This window comes from Astatotilapia calliptera, chromosome 3 (assembly GCF_964374335.1).
Source record: "Astatotilapia calliptera chromosome 3, fAstCal68.1, whole genome shotgun sequence".
Classification (NCBI taxonomy): domain Eukaryota; kingdom Metazoa; phylum Chordata; class Actinopteri; order Cichliformes; family Cichlidae; genus Astatotilapia; species Astatotilapia calliptera.
The window spans coordinates 12,143,514-12,163,574 of NC_137424.1; the positions used below are offsets into that span (position 1 = coordinate 12,143,514).

Sequence of the window (20,061 nt, forward strand, 5' to 3'; positions counted from 1 at the left end):
TGGGCAAGATGTGGAACCCCGACTTCCTCTCCGATGCATCCATCATAGTGTCATTGTTAGAAAAAGAAGTGCTTGTGTGAATGAAGCACGCTGTATAAAATGCTTTGACTGCTCATACAGAAAAGCAGCTCATAAGAACTGGTTCATTTTCCAGATAATTCCACTATTAAGACAACAGACATTTGGGAGGCTTTCTCTGAGAGTAACACTGAAAGTCTTGCTGCTCCTCCACAAAATGAACTTCAGATTAAAGACACAGCTCAGCTAAACACAACTCAAACTAATCTACACTATTTTTCTTTATTACGCAGCGTTTTTATAACTATTTCCAGATGTTTCTAAAGATGAAAACAGAATTAAACTCCAGCCTGATGCGTTTCTGAGGTTCCTGACTCTGACCGTCCTCAAATGCCTCTCTGATCGTTTCCTTCCGTCGCTTTTACTTTCGCTTTCGTGAATGTTGTGGCGCAGTTGATCGTCTCGAAGTTAAGGTAACGTTAGCAGTCTGTACTGTTTTCCTGGCTGACATCAGCTGTGTGCAGCTTAGTTTCAGCATAAATCTGCTTCGTTTTATGTGAGATCAGAGTCTAGGAACGAGACAGAAACAGTTGATGATCAGCAGCTGAACTCGATGTTACTGTGGATCCACTGACTGATGTCTGTAGGCAGCTTCTCCTGCCTCCGTCAGTCTGTGGCTGTATGGGCTCGAATTGTGGTCATAAATATTTTGTACTTGTAAATCAGGATTTGTAGGTGGAAAAAGAATTTGTGTGTGGACTTAGCCAAGCAATACGTGTGAAACTCTGCACTCAAGTTTCAAGTTACAAGTACGTCCCTATTTTTCTTCCTTTCATCTGATTGGCCAGTGTCATGTCAATCACAAATTTAACAATCCAATCAGAGAACAGGTGGGTTTGGCTATTGGAGGGGTGCTTTATGAAGTTTCGGGTCCTTGAAGGGAATAAATGCCCCTTTGCATGCCAGCCCAGCATTTTCCTTCATCACTAGGAAGGAAAACAGTCTGTGGTCGTCCGAGTTTGGTGATTTTTGTGTCACAGGTTTATGTGCTTAATACAGGGAACTCCAGAGGACACATAGGACACGGTGTCCTCTGGAGTTCCCTGTATTGTAATGATTGTATGAGTTCCCTGTGGTTGTTGAAATTTTGGGAGGTTTAACCTGAGATTCTGGCGTTTTGGCCAAATTAAATTTATATTAAAAAATCAATTCAGGATTTTAATCAATCGATTGCACGTTATCCAAGCCAGAATCAAAATCCAAACTACGTGTGGACATAGCCCAAATCTGGTCAGAATGAATCCAGGTGCAGGTGTGTCAGTTTAGGACCACTGGACTAACATCCAAGTGCTCACAATATAAAGTGTATTCTGTAGTAACATCCTGGTGTTGCAGCAACAGTCCCACATGGAAACGTCAACACTCAAACTCAAAATCTCTTTTTATCAACAGTAAAATGACAGCAGACCAATTTGAACAAAGTTGGTAAAAAGCTTCAGAAATTAGTAAAATATTAAAAAGTGTCTGGATGCTCAATCATCCAGTAAATCCCCAAAGAGTTGATTCTGTTCATCTGGACGTTTTCAGCAGCATGGATCAGTGTGAGGACAGAGAGGAGGGAGTCCCTCCCTCTAAAAGCACTCTGTGTGGGGAACATGAGAGCCAGACCAAAGCTCAGAGGTGAGATGACCATCTCTAACTGTCCATGACTCTTCTCCATGTCACAGCACAGCACTCACATCACTGCTCCATCATTATTCACAGGAACCCGCCTGGACCTCCACCCAGCTCTGTGTCCTCTAAGAGCAAACGGGTGAAGCAGTTCTTTTGTAATTTAGGGCGAAAAAAGTCATCTGACGAAAAGTAAGTTCATGTCAGTATTAAAATGTTTGAAATTTTAATCAGCTTTTTACTATTTAACAATTTAAATAATATACTATTTTCATACTTTATGCTTTTTATGTAATGTATTGGACACATTGGATGTGACACATGTTTCATGTTCACTTATTTTTAGCGTCAATCAGAAACCATCCAGCTCTGTGTCCTTAAAGAGTGACCGGTCCAATCCTCGAGGCATTAATTTTAAATCCCAGCCAGTGTCTGCTGCAGAGAGGTGAGCTGTTAGTAACAAGAACTCTCTGATTTAAATGATTTTGATGTTTCCTGGTTTCTAAAATGCATCTCTGTAGCAGAGCAGTGTCTCCAAGGACACACAGGCTCAGCTGTAACTGTCAGTTTATCTGGTTTAAGACACATTTGGACTCAATTAGCTGTTTTTAACTATGTATTTTAATCAGAGGTGTAAATTCAGACCTCACACATCTGGATCCTAAACTATGATAGAAACAGCTGCTAGCAGTGGGTAGTTTGACTTTGATACGCTGCTCTAGAAAGCAAACAAAGGTTTGTGCAGCTCCTCTTCAGAAAAGTGTTCAGAGAGCAGCTGCTGTATTAGACAAAGGCTCGTCGTGTGAGCCCAGATGTGTGTAACAGCTGGATGAAGGAGAACCATCACAGGCAAGTCTCCATCCCGCCTTTATTAATGAACTTCCTGTTGCTTGCAGATGAAAGGAACACAAAGTGTTTGTGCCACGTGATGCTGCAGGATTTGTTAACGTGTCCATGATGGTAACATCTCCTCGTCTAACTGCAAACACATGAGCGCTCCTAACGGCAGCTACCACAGCCACACAGGCAGACTGTGTCTCACTGTTGCATTCAGGGACATTTGTTTTCCTGTAAAAAGCTGAACTCTAATCTAAGAGGACTGTTACTGACAGGAAACAGCTGCATTATCTGCAGTCTGTGTGACCACAGCTGCTTCAATCACTTTATCAGAGAATTGATCATTGAATAAAACATGTTTGTGTCTGCAGAGGTCAGAGGTCACAGTCTGCAGGATCCAGCTGTCCGTCTGTGAGGAGTGACCGGTCCATACCTCACCCTCCACACTTCAGTGCTGCACCTGGACCAACGAGGTCAGAGAACTGTGATGACTCCTTTACATGTTTGTGTTTCCTGGATAAATATGACCAAAGATTCATTAAAAAGATAAAAATCTTAGACTTTGTCCTGTAGCGCTGTGTGGCAGGCAGGATTGGACCCAAACACAACAGGATGAAGTCAAAGAGGCAGCTTTATTTCAGCTGTGAACATGCAAACAGCAGAAATAAGGAAACATAACTGTAGGTTTGCAGTGAATGAAGCCTCAGCTCGACGCTCCACTTTGTCCCTCTTTTCCTTCTCCAAACAGCCACATCAGGAGTCTCTGATGGAGTTTTAAAATATTTCATTACAAATGTCCAAAGATGGGTTCAGGATACCTGAATCCACAGTTATTAAAGCTAAAATAGTTCACAGGGTTTGGACTTTGTTAGGTGACGAGAGAACATCAAAGTGTTTTTTTATCTTTATTTTTATTAGTCCTTTATTTATCCAGGTAAAAAAATCTCATTGAGATTAAAAATCTCATTTCCAAGAGAGACCTGGCATCATGGCAACAAAAGTCACATACCACATAGGTATATAACATTTAAAACAAATACAATATCAGGGCTCTAGACTAACTTTTTGACATGGGCGCACCGGTACGCCTAACTTTAAAAATTTAGGCGTACCAGCACAAAAGTTAGGCGCACTCAAATTTTTCAACCACATCGCTTAACACCGCAGTTTTACATGTGCACTTTCTTTGGGGGGGAAGTCCATACAGACAATATTCATTTCTAAATTATTAACTAACAAACTTGTGCTTAAAGTGCTTATTCAATATTGTAGAAAATGTTAAACTTAATCATCATCTCGGCCTCCTCTGACGACCTCTTTGCTGCTGTCTGTTGCTGAAAGGCAGTGGGGAGAGGGGACACTTGGGCAGTGCATTTATTGCAGCATATAATGTGTTTCCTGGATACACTGTGCTTTTTCAGCATTCAAAGATTGATGGCACTGTGTCAGAGCACTGGCTATGAATTTCAGACGGTTCAGGCCTTAACTTAACAAAAAAAGTTATCAATCGTTCTTTTCATCTTTTCTTATTACCCACAGCTACATCCACTTCTGTCGGGCGTAGGCTGCTCACTAGGGCTGGGTATCATCACTGATTTCTATAATCCATTCGATTCCGGTTCTCAAAGTCCTGATTTGATTCAATTTAGCCTCAGACAGTCAGAAATATTATAATTCTGATCATTTATCAGTACATGAGACTTCATCAGAATTGTGAAAATCACAGCAGATGCCTTTGTGTGAAAGTAACTGAGAATAAAACACAGAAAAACATGAAGGAGATTTTCCTGGTCTGGCTTTTTATAGCAGATAACCTTAAAAATATTCTGCAATATTCTGCAATTTTGCATAATTTTAAGAAGTTTAAATTTCTTCAGTATTGAACATCAGAAATTAGGCTTTCTTGTCCGAGGTCATTTAAGTGAAAAAAGAAAAAGACAGCGCTGTAAACAAGGGTAGACTGGTGGGTAATAAGCAAATGAATAATGCAGAAAACAGATTTGAGACGGGAAACTGTTCCTAAAGTACACAGAGAGAGAGAGCTGTGCAGGAAGTGTGATTTTTATCGTGGTGGAAGCAAAACAGCAAAACTCAGAGGGAATTCATGACGACATTGATCAAATGTGAAGCGCAGTTTGCTGCTTCTTTTGCTGCTGGCTCGGCAAATTTTGGTTGGAGAGACAAAACCTGCAGCTCAGAATCAGCGCAAAAAAGACGTAAACACAGAGCGGACCCGACGCATCAGAATCGCTGAGCTCCGACAGCGTGTCCGTCTACGGGCCGTCAGGTGAGAAAGCTGAGAAAGACAAAGCTAATTGTGATGCGTCGGGTCCGCTCTGTGTTTACGTCTATGTGTGGAATCCGTTAATGAATTGATATCGCTTTATTCAAGCTACTCACCTCTCTCTTCCACCTGCACTTTCAACTGGACCACGGCCAATCAGAGAGGTCCCGCCCCTGACTATCTCTGATTGGTTTAGTCCACGATAGGGGCATAATGTGTGTCTGTTGTTGACCACACGGAGAGTTGCAGAGATTTTTTTTTTTGTTACCCGAACAGTTGGTCAAACAAAAATATTTATTTTTAGTCGCACCACTGAAAAATTTGGTCGCACTCTAGAGCCCTGAATATCCAATACCAACATGTGTAAAATATACAATAACAGATCAAATTAAGAGTACATTAAAAACAATCACACTGAGTAAAAGAGCTGTTCTCTCGTTCCTTTAAGACAGACTTAAACTCTCCCAAGGTAACCAATTCTGATAATTTCAGTTCCTTCTGCAGTTTATTATTATTATAAGCAGGGGCAGTGTATTTAAAAGCCTTTTTCCCCAATTCTGTTCTGATTTTTGGGACAATCAATTGTATGATTTTGAGCGAACGAAGGCTGTATTGGTTGTGGTTTTTACACATATAAACACATAAATAAGATGGAACCAGCCCAAGGAGAGATTTATAGATAAAGATCAACCAATGGGAGAGTCTGCGAATATGCAAAGATTTAGCAGCAGCATACAAAGAACAATGATGTACACGATTTCCATAGCCAGTAATAAAACGTAAAGCACAATGGTACACAGTATCCAACCTCTTTAGGTAGTGGGCAGGTGCATTCATAAAAAGCAGGTCACCATAATCCAATGAAGGTAAAAAGGTTGCACGAATCAAATGTTTTCTCACTTAGAGGGAGAAACAGGATTGGTTTCTAAAAAAGTAACCTAGTTTTAGTTTTAACTTCGACACAAGACTTTGAATGTGAGACTTAAATGACAAATTCTGATCTATAATGATCCCTAGATACTTGTAAGATGTGACCATTTCAATTTCAGTTCTTTGAATTGTTTTAATCTTAGGAGACGTAGCTAACAACTCTTTGCCATTTGAGAATAACATGAACTTGGATTTCTCTGGATTTAACACCAACTTAATTTGAGTTAAATGGGACTGAACGACATCAAAGGCAGACTGCAGAAATTGCAGGGTTTGTGCTACTGAAGGGGATGAACAATAAATAACTGTGTCATCTGCATAAAGATGAAATGCTGCATTTGACAAATTATCACAAAGGTTGTTTATGTAAAGAGAAAATAGCAATGGTCCTAATATGGAGCCCTGCGGAGCTCCTTTGGATACTGGGAGAAAAGAGGAAGAAGACCCAGCAGCATGGACACACTGTTTTCTTGCTGACAAGTAATTTGAAAACCAACCTACAGCATTTACAGATAGATATTGATTAGTCTATTTAATAAAATAGCATGGTCAACTGTATCAAAAGCCTTTGACAAGTCAAGAAAAAGAGCAGCACAGTATTTTTTGCAGTCCATTGAATCAACAATGTCATTAACCACTTTAATAGCAGCAGTTATTGTGCTGTGTTGTTTTCTGAATTCTGACTGATGTTGGGAAAGAACTGAATTTTGGTCCAAAAAGTCTTTCAGTTGTTCACTAATGAACTTTTCTAGAACTTTTGCTAGAACACACAATTTAGATATGGGCCTGTTATTATTAACATCTGAAGGATCACCTCCTTTCAGCAAAGGGAGAACATAGGCAGATTTCCATGTTACAGGGATCTCACTTTTCGAGAGGCTAAGATTAAAAATGTAAGTTATTGGTTCTGCTATAAAATCTGCAGCCAACTTAAGAAAATAGGGATCAAGTTGATCCCAAGTTGAGTTTAAACAGTATTTTTATCACTTCAGTTGCTCTCACAGCCCTGTTTGTTATTTTACCAGAGCTCTTATGTTTCACTCAGTGCTCCCACCAAACACCTTGGAGGACACGTTAGTGTGATTTAGATTTCATTGGTGCAAACACCAGTCACACAAGCTAACCCATGGAGGCAGCAGCAGGCTTTGTGTTTGGTAAAGTCTGCTGGCTTAAACTAAGAGAGTTTTGTTTGTTAGCACAAAGAGCTGTCAGCTAAAGCCCCGAATGCACTTTGACTGTTTGCTGTATTTAAAGTGTTTTTCTCAGTTCATCTGTATTCAAACTGACAACATCTTGTTCTGCTGATCATCCACAGCAGTACATTTAGCATTCATGCTAGCAGCAGGCTATGACTGTCCACTGAGCACCAACACAGGTAGGAGTGAGCAGTGATGAAGCAGGACTGTGGGCAAGTTTAGGCTACAATCCTATTGGCTTCTCAGTTTCTCCAAAGAAAAGGGGAAAAATTCTTGGTGTTGTGAAGATGTGAGTTGGTCTTGTTGTCGTGGGGCTGGAAGGATGCTGGCAGTGAGAGGCTTTTCATACAGTGTTCAGTAACAGAATAAGAAGAAAGCCACTGCACATGAAACAAGGTGCTCGTAGTGTTTGTTTACTGTGTTTGTGCCACAATGTCAGATCAGTTGTAGATTCACATGCAGACTTGTCCAGTGAAATCAATGCAAGTACTGCAGTACAGAGCAAAGACTAAGCAAGCCAGGAGAGCTCTCCAACTTTCTGAAAGTATCAGGATATTTGAGTGGATCATGCAACAATGTCCCTCAGCACACAAAACAATCAAAGCAGAATAAATATAATGTTTTAGATCAAACACTTACAGGGACCTGAAGAGAGAGAACCAACAAAATGTCATGGCTAACAGAGGAACTCAAGCACAGACTGAGTTCTGACAAACAAAAAGGTGACAGTTTATTTACCAAAGGGGTGAACCACAGTGCTCTATATATGTACAGTGAGTTGGGGAGGGGGTCCAGGGCTCCAGGGAAAAGAGGGAAGGGAGTCCACACTCACTCCTCTTCAGTCACTCTTGTCCTGCTCTCCACTCACACAGCCACACACAGGAATCACAGGTAAGCGTCTGTAACCAGGTCCGGGGAAATATTTACTCAAAGTATACACAAAGTTAACCCAACTGGTGAATTTAGAGAGAGATTTCTTAGCAAGGAGCTGAGATCATGAACACAGGAGGGTCAATGTCCCAGTGACAAACTGCTCCATGCCGCAGCGTTAAATGGTTACCGGTAAGCCCAGGTGAGTCAGCAAAAGGTGGTGTAATCATCATAACTGTGTGGACCAAGAGCGAGAGGCCATTACAAGCTCCACCCAGGCAGGCAAAACCATAGCAGGAGAGAGCAAAACATAAAACCTGAAAAGCCATCATGAGCCAGCCAGAGAGACACAGAGTTTATACTAGAAGAGAAACTAGATACTAGAAGAGAAAGTGTTGAGTTTGTATTCATCACTCAGTTTTTAATGAGACAGGCAGACAGGAAGAGCAGCTCATTAGTGTTGATGAAATCAAAGGAACTGTGAGGAACTGCAGTTTGGTCACATCTGGATGTTTTTCACTGACAGTAAATGTTTTAGTGATGAAGAAATGTGTTCACAGAGAGAGGAAGAGGAGTGGTGTTTGTGAGGAGGAGCAGCTGTCCTGCTGTGCTTTGTGTCAGGACGTCCTGAATGATCCAGTCTCTACCAGCTGTGGACACTGGTTCTGCAGACAGTGCATCTCCTCATACTGGGACCAGTCTGCTTCATCAGGAGACTCCTCCTGTCCCCAGTGTGGAGAAAGATCCAGAAGCAGAGCTGGACTGCAGACAGCCAGTCAGAGCAGCTGTGTACAAAGTAAGACTGAACATCTGTCTGCTGATGGACTCATTTCTGAAAACTGGACTTCTTGTGTTGTTCAGACATTGAAGAGTTTTCTTTCTCTTTAGTCTCATTGCTTTTCTTTCTTTCAGCAGATGTTGGTCTGCAGGAGGTTTTAGATGAACATAAGATCAGTCTGAGGAGGAGATGTGAACGTGTGAGTGAAGGAAGTGATGAAACAGGAAGTAGAACCCTCCTCAACACCATCTACACTGAGCTCTACATCACAGAGGGACAGAGTGAAGAGGTTCATACCCAACATGAGGTGAGGCAGCTGGAGACAGCTTCCAAGATGGACGCCCTCCATGACGCTCCAATCAGGTGCCAGGACATCTTTAAAGCCTTACCTGACCAACAGAGACCCATCAGAGTGGTTCTGACCAACGGCGTGGCTGGTGTTGGAAAAACCTTCTCAGTGCAGAAGTTCACTCTGGACTGGGCAGAGGGCTTGGAGAACCAACATGTCAGTGTGGTGGTTCTGCTTTCATTCAGGGAGCTGAACCTGATCAGAGATGAGCAGTACAGTCTTCTGGAGCTGCTCCATGTTTTCCATCCAACATTACAGAAGGTCACAGCAGAGAAGCTGGCTGTCTCTCAGCTTTTGTTCATCTTTGACGGCCTGGATGAAAGCAGACTTTCATTGGATTTCACCAACAGGAAGCTGCTGTCTGATGTCACACAGAAGTCATCAGTCAGCCAGCTGCTGACAAACCTCATCCAGGGGAATCTGCTTCCCTCGGCTCTCGTCTGGATAACTTCCCGACCCGCAGCAGCCAATCAGATCCCTCCTACATGTGTTGACAGGCTAACAGAAGTACGAGGCTTCACTGACGCCCAGAAGGAGGAGTACTTCAGGAGGAGATTCAGTGATGAAGAGCTGTCCAGAAGAATCATCTCCCACATGAAGACATCCAGGAGCCTCCACATCATGTGTAGTATCCCAGTCTTCTGCTGGATCACTGCTACAGTTCTGGAGCACATGTTGACTACAGAGCAGAGAGGAGAGCTGCCCAAGACCCTGACTGACATGTACTCACACTTCCTGCTGGTTCAGACAAAGAGGAAGAAGAACAAGTACCATGAGGGACATGAGACGAGTCCACAGGAGCTGACGGAGGCTGACAGGGAAGTTCTTCTGAAGCTGGGGAGGCTGGCGTTTGAACATCTGGAGAAAGGAAACATCATGTTCTACCAAGAAGACCTGGAGCAGTGTGGTCTGGATGTGACAGAGGCCTCGGTGTACTCAGGAGTTTGTACAGAGATCTTCAAAAGAGAGTGTGTGATCTTCCAGAAACCAGTCTACTGCTTTGTTCATCTGAGCATTCAGGAGTTTCTGGCTGCAGTCTACATGTTCCACTGTCACACCAACAGGAAGACAAAGGTGGTAGAAGGTTTTCTAGGGAATTTCCGAGAAGAAAACAAAAACAGATCTTTTTTTAAGAACATGTTCAAGTCTTATAGCTTCCCATCAATGGATGTCTTTTTGACTAAAGTCATGTATAAATCCCTCCAGAGTAAAAATGGCCACCTGGACCTGTTTGTTCGCTTCCTTCATGGCCTCTGTCTGGAGTCCAACCAGAGACTCTTAGTAGGTCTGCTGGGTCAGACAGGGATCAGTCCAGGAACCATCCAGAGAGTCATCAACAACCTGAAGGAGATGAACAGTGATAAAATCTCTCCTGACAGAAGCATCAACATCTTCCACTGTCTGATGGAGATGAACCACCTCTCATTATTCCAGGAGATCCAAGAGTTCCTGAAGTCAGAGAACAGATCAAAGAAGGAACTCTCTGAGATCCAGTGCTCAGCTCTGGCCTTCATGCTGCAGATGTCAGAGGAGGTTCTGGATGAGTTGGACCTGCAGAAGTACAACACATCAATGTGTGGACGACAGAGACTGATTCCAGCTGTGAGGAACTGCAGAAAGGCTCGGTGAGTCCAGATGTGATCATTAACATCATTGATCAGTGTAGGTTAGTAGTTTAATGTTGAAAATAAAATCAGATTGTTACCACAAAGTGTTTGTGTCCGTACTCTGCAACCTTCCACACCATTCCTTTATTGTACAGACTCAGCAGCAGCTCCATGGATCCCAAATCCAAGAGTGGAAAACAGATTTGAAGTGTGTCACATCCATGCAGTCACAGCTGTTTCCACAATGTTTCCACTGATATTGATCCTGTTCAATGACACGTTTCATATCAGTGAATATGTTCTTTAGGACGTCCACTGACATGTTTAAGTGTCCTGCTGGAAATCACTCAAATCATCCATGAAATCCATGAAAAATCCTTTTAGTGTTTCTAACTTCACCCTCTGTCCTCTCTCTCTCTCCATCCTCCTCACTGCTTCTTTCACTGATAATCACACAAACATCGTATTCAGCTACAAAATAACACAATAATATCATCTGATGATCATTATTACCGTATTTTCACGACCATAAGGCGCACTTAAAAGTCTTAGATTTTCTTCAAAAAGTGCGGCGCGCCCTATAGCGCGGTGCGCCCTATGTGTTGTAAGGAGGACGTAGTAGAGAACACCATGAGAACGTTAAAGGGTGAAGTGTGGGCGTTGATCGTATATACCGGGACAATCGCACATACCTGTATAAAAGAACAGGTATGTGCATTATGCAGGACATCGTTGTTTTAACAACCCTGAAAATGGCAAAGAGACACGCTTACGAAGCACAGTTTAAACTGAAGGCCATCAGCTACGCGGAGGAACATGGAAATCGAGCAGTGGCGAGAGAATTTAAGATTAACGAATCGATGGTTCGCAAATGGAGGAAGCTGGAAAACAAGCTCCGGCAGGTCAAGAATACGCAGCTGAGTTTCCGCGGACATAAGGCGAGGTGGCTCGAGTTGGAGGAAAGACTCGAGCGGTGGATCATCGAGCAAAGAGCGAGCGGGAGAAGCGTTTCGACGGTCACCATTCGGCTAAAAGCAGTTTCACTAGCTGAAGAGATGAACATTGAACATTTCCAAGGAGGTTTGCTTTCGTTTTATGAAACGGTGCCATTTTTTCCATCCGGACCAGGACTACGGTAGCGCAGCAACTTCCAGCGGATTATAAGGAAAAGCTGGCCATCTTCCGCTCCTACTGCAGCAAACACATCGGCGACAAAAACATCCAGCCCAGCCACATCACTAACATGGACGAGGTCCCGCTCACTTTTGACATCCCGGTGAGTCACACTGTGGAGAAGAAGGGGACCAGCACGGTAGCGATACGCACAACGGAGTATGAAAAGTCTTCTTTTACTGTTGTGCTTGGCTGCCATGCTAATGGACAGAAACTGCCGCCTATGGTGATTTTTAAGCGAAAGACTTTGCCTAAAGAGAAGTTTCCAGCAGAAATCATCATTAAGGGCTGGGCAAATGAAAAGGGCTGGATGGATGAGGAAATGATGAAAGAGTGGCTGAGGGAGGTGTATGTAAGGAGACCAGGTGGTTTTTTCCACGCATCACCATCGCTGTTGATCTGTGACTCTATGCGTGCCCATCTCACAGCCGATGTGAAAAAACTTGTGAAGCAAATGAACTGTGAGCTTGCTGTCATTCCGAGAGGCCTGACAAAGGAACTCCAACCGCTGGACATCGGTGTGAACCGCCCGTTCAAAGTAAGGCTGCGAGCGGCCTGGGAGCGATGGATGACCGGTGGAGACCACAGTTTCACTAAGAGTGGAAGGCAGCGCCGGGCGAGTTACGCCACAATTTGCCAATGGATTGTAGATGCTTGGGCTAACATGTCTGCTGGCACTGTTGTTCGAGCTTTCGCAAAAGCCGGCATCGTTTCCGAGGAGCCGCACGGCACGGAAAGTGACTCTGACGGTGAAGACAGTGAACCTGGCATGTTTGATGGAGATTTAGCGCAGCTGTTCAATTCAGACACAGAGGATGAGGACTTCGATGGGTTTGATTGATGATAAAAATGTGAGTACCAAACTTTGTTTTGCTCCTGCTTTATTTTTAAATACGCACACTTGTATGCTTGTGTGTTGTTGATGATGACGATTATTGGTAATAAAAATGTGAGTACCAAACTCAGTTTTGCTCCTGCTTTATTTTTAAATATGCACACTTGTATGCTTGTGTGTTGTTGATGATGACGATTACCGGCAATAGAAATGTGAGTAAGGTACCGAATTCAGGTTTGCTCCCACTTTATTTTTAAATACGCATACGGTACTTGTATGCGCCCTATGGTCCAGTGCGCCTTATGTGTGTGTTAAATACAGTAAGGGCACACATAACTGAGACTGCGCCTTTTAACACAGTGCGCCTTATGGTCGTGAAAATACGGTATAAGAGCAGGATCCATATTTGATATCAGAGTAACACACTGCTTGGTTATGTGCAGTCATCATCAGTGACCAAGGTTATTATCGTTAACGAAAACTAACGAAAACTAGAAGTGAAAAAACATTTTCGTTAACGGAAATAAAAATAAAAACAAAAAAGGAAAACTAACTAAAACTGTAATGAGCGTTCACAAAACTAACTAAAATTAACTGAATTTATAGTAAAAATGTGTTTAGTTTCATTGATGTGTGCGTGTCCTACAATAGTCAAGGGTGAAAATGAAGTTTAGTTTCCAGATTTTTTCTTGCTGTGTCTCATTATGCCAGCAGGTGGCAGTACGTTAGTCGAGTCGTCTGTGTCGCTGCTAGTGATGGGATTTCCGGCTCTTTTTAGAGAGCCGGCTCTTTCGGCTCGGTTCACTAAAAAGAGCCGGCTCTTTCGGCTCCGAACCGGCTCTTCAGGTTGTTTTGTTGCTTTAATTAATTTATTATTCACAATAATATAAAATTATGCACAAAGGAATTACTAACGTAAAAAAAGTGGTTTTATTTATATATGTTTATAAATAAATATATGCGGTGGCCCCTAGAGACAAAACACGTACAAACTCCAAGACACATTTCTAGCATGAACTGAACTTCCAAAGCAGAGCTACTAGATCACTTAAATTACACAATTGAAAGCATGTGTGTATTGTTTGTGTATTTATACACAGGCACTCATATATATTCAAATAATTAAAAAAAAAGTTAATCTACCTGTTACAATCACACACCAAATCCGGTCGTTGGTACTTGCTGGCTTGTGTAGCCACAAGATAACAAAAGCTCAACACTGCGCCCAGCATCCTGGAGCACTTCTGTTGTCTTTTGTACGTGTTTTGAGTTTTTACGTGCTTCGGAGTTTTTACGTGTTTTGGAGTTTTTACGTGTTTTGGAGTTTGTACGTATTTTTACGTGTCTTGGAGTTTGTACATGCTTCAGAGTTCGTACGTGATTTGAAGTTTGTATGTGCTTTGTCTCTAGGGACCACCGTAAATATACTTTTATTTATTCACTCCACATAAAATGTAATAAATAAATCAGATAATACAAAAATCAACTATTCACATTTCAACTTTTAACTATTTAAATTTTCAGCTGTTTCCTTTTACAAATTTAAAGTGAAAACAACATAAAACACTGCAAAACACAACACAATTAAATATAAATTATAATATGAAAACAAAAAGAAGATGCACATTCTCTGTCATATGGGCCCGCATGAATCCGCACTTTCTGAATCCTTTATCATCTGCAACCGAAAATAGTTGTGGATGATTACTATACCTTTCTAATGTGATGTTGTTGTCCCTGGCTCTCTTTCTCTCTCTCTCCCTCTGGCTCTGTTCCTGTGCTACTGAGTGTAACTACCGCCCCTCCCCCCTCTGCCCAGCTTAAAGATGTAAGTGAAGTTGGCCCCCCCACCTTCTTCAAATCCAACAAAAGTGGTATCAAACGTTTGTGCTACGTTTGTGCTGGTTTGTGCTGCAAAAATTTTCGTTTGTGCTGCTATCATTTGAAAGATATTAATAAAAATTCCTAGAGGTCATCAGAGGTCAACCAGCCCCCCCACATTAAGTAAATCAAACAAAATGGGTGTCAATTAACTGTGCTACGTTTGTGCTGGTTTGTGCTGCAAACATTTTCGTTTGTGCTGCTATCATTTTAAAGATATTAATAGAAATTTCTAGAGGTCATCAAAGGTCAACCAGCCCCCCCACATTAATTAAATCAAACAAAATTGGTGTCAAACGTTTGTGCTACGTTTGTGCCGGTTTGTGCTGCAAAAATTTTCATTTGTGCTGCTATCATTTGAAAGATATTAATAAAAATGTCTAGAGGTCATCAGAGGTCAACCAGCCCCCCCACATTACCCAAATCAAACAAAATTGGTGTCAATCAACTGTGCTACGTTTGTGCTGGTTTGTGCTGCTAAAATTTTCGTTTGTGCTGCTTCTGTTTTAAAGATATTAATGAAAAGGTAAAGGTCAAAAGGTCAAACAGCCCCCCGACATTACCCAAATCAAACAAAATTGATGTCAAACGTTTGTGCTACGTTTGTGCTGGTTTGTGCTGCAAAAATTTTCATTTGTGCTGCTATCATTTTAAAGATATTAACAAAAATTTCTAGAGGTCAACCAGCCCCCCCACATTACCCAAATCAAACAAAATTGATGTCAAACGTTTGTGCTGGTTTGTGCTGCAGAAATTTTTGTTTGTGCTGCTATTATTTTAAAGATATTAACAAAAATTTCTAGAGGTCAACCAGCCCCCCCATATTAATGGAATCAAACAAAATTGATGTCAAACGTTTGTGCTGGTTTGTGTTGCAAAAATGCTTGTTTGTGCTGCTAACATTTTAAAATTTTTAATAAAATAACGTCTTGATGTGTGCTTAATCATCCAGGTAAGTAAATCCCAAAAGGTTGATTCTGTTCTTCTGGACATTTTCAGTTGGAGAAACGTTTCGTCACTCATCCAAGTGACTTCTTCAGTCTCAGCTGACTGCAGGTTTCCCCAACCTTATAAATAGTACATTTGCATAGTGAAGGAAACTAGCGCCACTGAATGAACAATGTGCTGGGGGGTTAGTTCCATGATTGTCAGTATGCAAATTCTTATGACCATTGATCAATGACAACTAATCAAGGCCTACTGATCAATGGCCATGAGTACCATTCACAGAAAGTGGGGAATGGCTACAATCACAGCATTGTAAGATGGCAAAAGATGTACCCTTGGGCCCCCCTTCTCAAATCAGAGATGGTCAGCATCCTGACAGCCCAATGGACGAAGCTGTCTCTCAGTCTGCTGGTTCTGGCCTGGAGGCTCTTCAGTGTCCTTCCTAATGGCAGCAAACTGAAGATGCTGTTGAAGGGATGAGTGGAGTCACCTGTAATGGAGAGGACCTTCCAGATGAGGCAGGTGCAGTAGATCTCCTGGGGAGGGAGGCAAGAGAGGTCCCCACAATGCTCTCGGCTGCTCTCAGTACCCGTTGTCATTTTTTCCTGCAGAACCCAATGCAGGAGTCATACCACACAGTGATGCAGCTGGTGAGGATACTCTCAACTGTGCCTCTGTAAAAGGTGCTCATAATGGGGGTTGAGTCTCTTGTGCTTCTCAGTTTGCAGAGGAAGTAGAGTCGCTGTTGGTCTTCTCCACATTCAGGGACAGGTTGTTGTTGCTGTACCACTCTGCCAGATGGTTAACTTCACCCCTGTAGTAGATCTCGTCGTGGGTCAGCAGAGTGAAGAGAAGGGAGCTCAACACACATCCTTGGGGAGCCCCCGTATTCCGTGTTCTTGGGCTGGAGGTGTTGCTGTCGACCCATACTGTCTGCTGTCTTCCTGTCAAGAAATCTAGCAGCCCGTTATACAGCAAGGTGCTGATCCCCAGCAGATCCAGTTTGTGAGTGAGTTGCTGGGGAATGATGGTGTTGAATGCTGAACTGAAGTCTATGAACAGCACTCTGACATATGAGTCTCTAGTGTTCAGATGTGTGAGGGCTGAGTGAGGGGCAGTTGAAATTCCATCATCGGTTGAGCGTTTTGACCGGTATGCAAACTGAAATGGATCCAGGTTGGGGGAAAGCGATAATTTGATTTGATGCATGACTAACCGTTCAAAGCTCTTCATAATGATGAGTCCTTAAAGCAGGAGATAGATGACTTCTTGGGTTCAGTAATGATGGTGGAGGGATCTCCACACACTGTCTGGGGATTGTGTCACCACGGTCTGCAGAGTGGGCTTGTAGTCTGTGATGGTTTGTATTCCTTGCCACTGCCTCCAAGTATTTCTGCTGTCGCTGAAGCTTTGCTGTAGCTGATGCCACGTGACAGGTTTGCCCTTGCTGTTCTTAGACTCACCTAATTCCCGGCTCTGAAGGCTTGCATTTTTCAACCTTAGGAGCATTTAAACCTGACCTGTGAGCCATGGTTTCTGATTGGCCCAGACAGTGATAGTCCTGGTCTCTGTGACATCATCGATGCATTTTGGGATGTAGGCAGGGACAGTTTCTGTATATTCCTGAAAGTCTGTGGTGTTGTCGTGTGTGGCGGCCTGTGGTGGAAAAGCAGTGCCTCTGAGGACCCTTCTGGCCACACCTGTACCTGCTTACGAACTGGTTTGGTGACTTTGAGCAGGGGCCTGTGGGAACCCATGGCACACCTAGATTTCTGCCTGTACTGACCCTTATGCAAAATAGGTGGAATTAAGACACAGTTCCAAAAGCAAACACAACTGATCAGTGCTGAGAGTGGTCCTGTTGCTGAGGTTGGGATGATCCTGTAATCTCTTATGAACTACCTCCAACGCTTCTATGACTGGGATGCAAGTGAAGACAGATGTAACATCTCTCTCTCACTGTACATGTACTGTTTATAAAATTAGGGAAACATAACCTGCACAAACAAAATAATTTGCAGGATAAATGTTTGACATCAATTTTGTTCGATTTGAAGAAGGTAGGGGGGAGCAACTTCACTCACGTGTGTTTATAAGGTTGGGGAAACCTGCAGTCAGCTGAGACTGAAGAAGTCACTTGGATGAGTGACGAAACGTTTCTCCAACTGAAAATGTCCAGAAGAACAGAATCAACCTTTTGGGATTTACTTACCTGGATGATTAAGCACACATCAAGACGTTATTTTATTAAAAATTTTAAAATGTTAGCAGCACAAACAAGCATTTTTGCAACACAAACCAGCACAAACGTTTGACATCAATTTTGTTTGATTCCATTAATATGGGGGGGCTGGTTGACCTCTAGAAATTTTTGTTAATATCTTTAAAATGATAGCAGCACAAATGAAAATTTTTGCAGCACAAACCAGCACAAACGTAGCACAAACGTTTGACATCAATTTTGTTTGATTTGGGTAATGTCGGGGGGCTGGTTGACCTTTTGACCTTTACCTTTTCATTAATATCTTTAAAACAGAAGCAGCACAAACGAAAATTTTAGCAGCACAAACCAGCACAAACGTAGCACAGTTGATTGACACCAATTTTGTTTGATTTAATTAATGTGGGGGGGCTGGTTGACCTTTGATGACCTCTAGAAATTTCTATTAATATCTTTAAAATGATAGCAGCACAAACGAAAATGTTTGCAGCACAAACGTAGCACAAACGTTTGACATCAATTTTGTTTGATTTGGGTAATGTCGGGGGGCTGGTTGACCTTTTGACCTTTACCTTTTCATTAATATCTTTAAAACAGAAGCAGCACAAACGAAAATGTTTGCAGCACAAACCAGCACAAACGTAGCACAGTTGATTGGCACCTATTTTGTTTGATTTACTTAATGTGGGGGGGCTGGTTGACCTCTGATGACCTCTAGGAATTTTTATTAATATCTTTAAAATGATAGCAGCACAAACAAAAATTTTTGCAGCACAAACCAGCACAAACGTAGCACAAACGTTTGATACCACTTTTGTTGGATTTGAAGAAGGTGGGGGGGCCAACTTCACTCACACAAGGCTCGCGTGCAGAGTGAAGCGGAAAAAAAGTGCGAGAGAGAGGGTGAGAGAAAGAAAAAAAAAACCCCACGTGACGGCTCGCGATAAGGAGCCGGCTCGCGTCGTTCACGTCAAAGAGCCGGCTCTAAGAGCCATTTCGTTCGCGAACGACCCATCACTAGTCGCTGCTCCATCCACACGCAGAATCATGTCAGGAAAAGAGAAGCGCCAGAGTCCAATTTGGGATTACTTTGAATATGACTGTGTTTTGGATGAAGCAAGTGTCTTGTAGTGGAAAGAGACAAATTATGAGGGACATTTCTAAAGGGAAAAATCCCACAAACCTTAAAGTGCACTTGAAAAGCTCACACAAGAAGGCTAACCTAGCTTACCTTGAGAAGGGAGCACACTCAACCCTCATCCCCAGAAACAGACGCTAACCCCAGGCAAGGCAGCGTGATGCATCCCGAGACAACAGGACGGGGACATCTACATAACTGTGTGAGTCAATCACCTTCAAAAAGTTTATCAATTCACTTGAACCAAATTTACGAACACCCGGTGCTGCGAGAGTTAATAGTCTCATTGGGGCCAAGACATACATTTTATAGTTGCCTGGTATCAATGGTTGTTCATCTGCCTTTATTTATTTATTTATTTATTTAAAGAACCCATAGGTGGGAATGTGAGTTGTCTGTCTCTGCGTGTTAGCCCTGCAGCAGACAGGCGACCTGTCCAGGGTGCAGGGTATTGTAGCTGGAATAGCAACATACCCAAGGATAAGCAGAAGAGCATGACTGATATGATGAAACTTGGATTTTGTTACACTTAATTATTACAAACACAACTAAAACTATAACTGAAACTAATCAAAACTAAACTGAAACTAAGGATTTTCAAAAAAAAAATACAAACTAAACTAGCAAACAATTGGTAAAAACTAATTAAAACTGATATAAAATTGAAAATCTGAAGTCAAAACTAAATAAAAATAAAAACTAATGAAAATTGCAAAACTATTAAAACCCTGTCAGTGACTGTGGGTCAAACAGAAGCTCTCTGATTGGTTGCTGACCTTGGTCACCTGTCCACTCTCACCTGTTTGTGTTTGCTCTCTCTTTGCTGTCTCCATCCTCTCTCTCCTTTCTCTCCCTCTCTGTCTTTGTACGTCACTCAGGTCCAATGGAAACAGTGACATTTACAAACCAATCAAAGACAAACTGATCCATGTCAGGTTATAACAATATTCAAAGTGAATACAGGCTGCTGCTGGACACAGACAGGTAACATCATTTTGACTTGCTGTCACCTGGATCTGGACTCATAAACACTGAAGCCCTGAACAGGAATACAAATCATTTTCTGCCAACTAGCGACACACCAGCAGATAATGGCTCAGAAAGCTCAAATGAGCCAATCATTTCTGTGTTTACTTCCCCTGAAATCAGATCTGATATCAGCAGCTCTGAGTTCATTCATCATTATTGTCCAGTGATGAGATTTCTGCTCCGTTTGGTAACAGTCAGCAGGTTTTTCCTGCGTGTGGACGTGAACAGTCGTACCTGACAGCAGGTAGCAAACAGAGATCATCTTTCCAGCTGGAACTCTTCACTGAGCTGAACTC

At 42.4% G+C, this 20,061-nt stretch overlaps 1 protein-coding gene across 6 annotated transcripts in view; it reads left to right on the forward strand.

The window, feature by feature from the left end:
- The first annotated feature begins 419 nt into the window (after window positions 1-419).
- The window catches only part of LOC145419296 (protein NLRC3-like), a 79,764-nt gene continuing 60,122 nt past the window's right edge, over window positions 420-20,061 (forward strand). The window contains exons 1-7 of one of the 6 annotated variants that reach the window (XM_080298063.1): window positions 420-491; window positions 1,606-1,698; window positions 1,783-1,881; window positions 2,036-2,134; window positions 2,898-2,999; window positions 8,367-8,602; window positions 8,719-10,558. In XM_080298063.1, the coding sequence (XP_080154189.1) occupies window positions 1,610-1,698; window positions 1,783-1,881; window positions 2,036-2,134; window positions 2,898-2,999; window positions 8,367-8,602; window positions 8,719-10,558 (2,465 nt within the window). In that variant the 5' untranslated portion in view covers window positions 420-491; window positions 1,606-1,609. Of the gene's footprint in view, window positions 492-1,501; window positions 1,699-1,782; window positions 1,882-2,035; window positions 2,135-2,897; window positions 3,000-8,366; window positions 8,603-8,718; window positions 10,559-20,061 lie in introns of those variants that run through there. The other 5 variants (XM_080298064.1, XM_080298061.1, XM_080298062.1 and 2 more) reach the window with 5 other exon arrangements.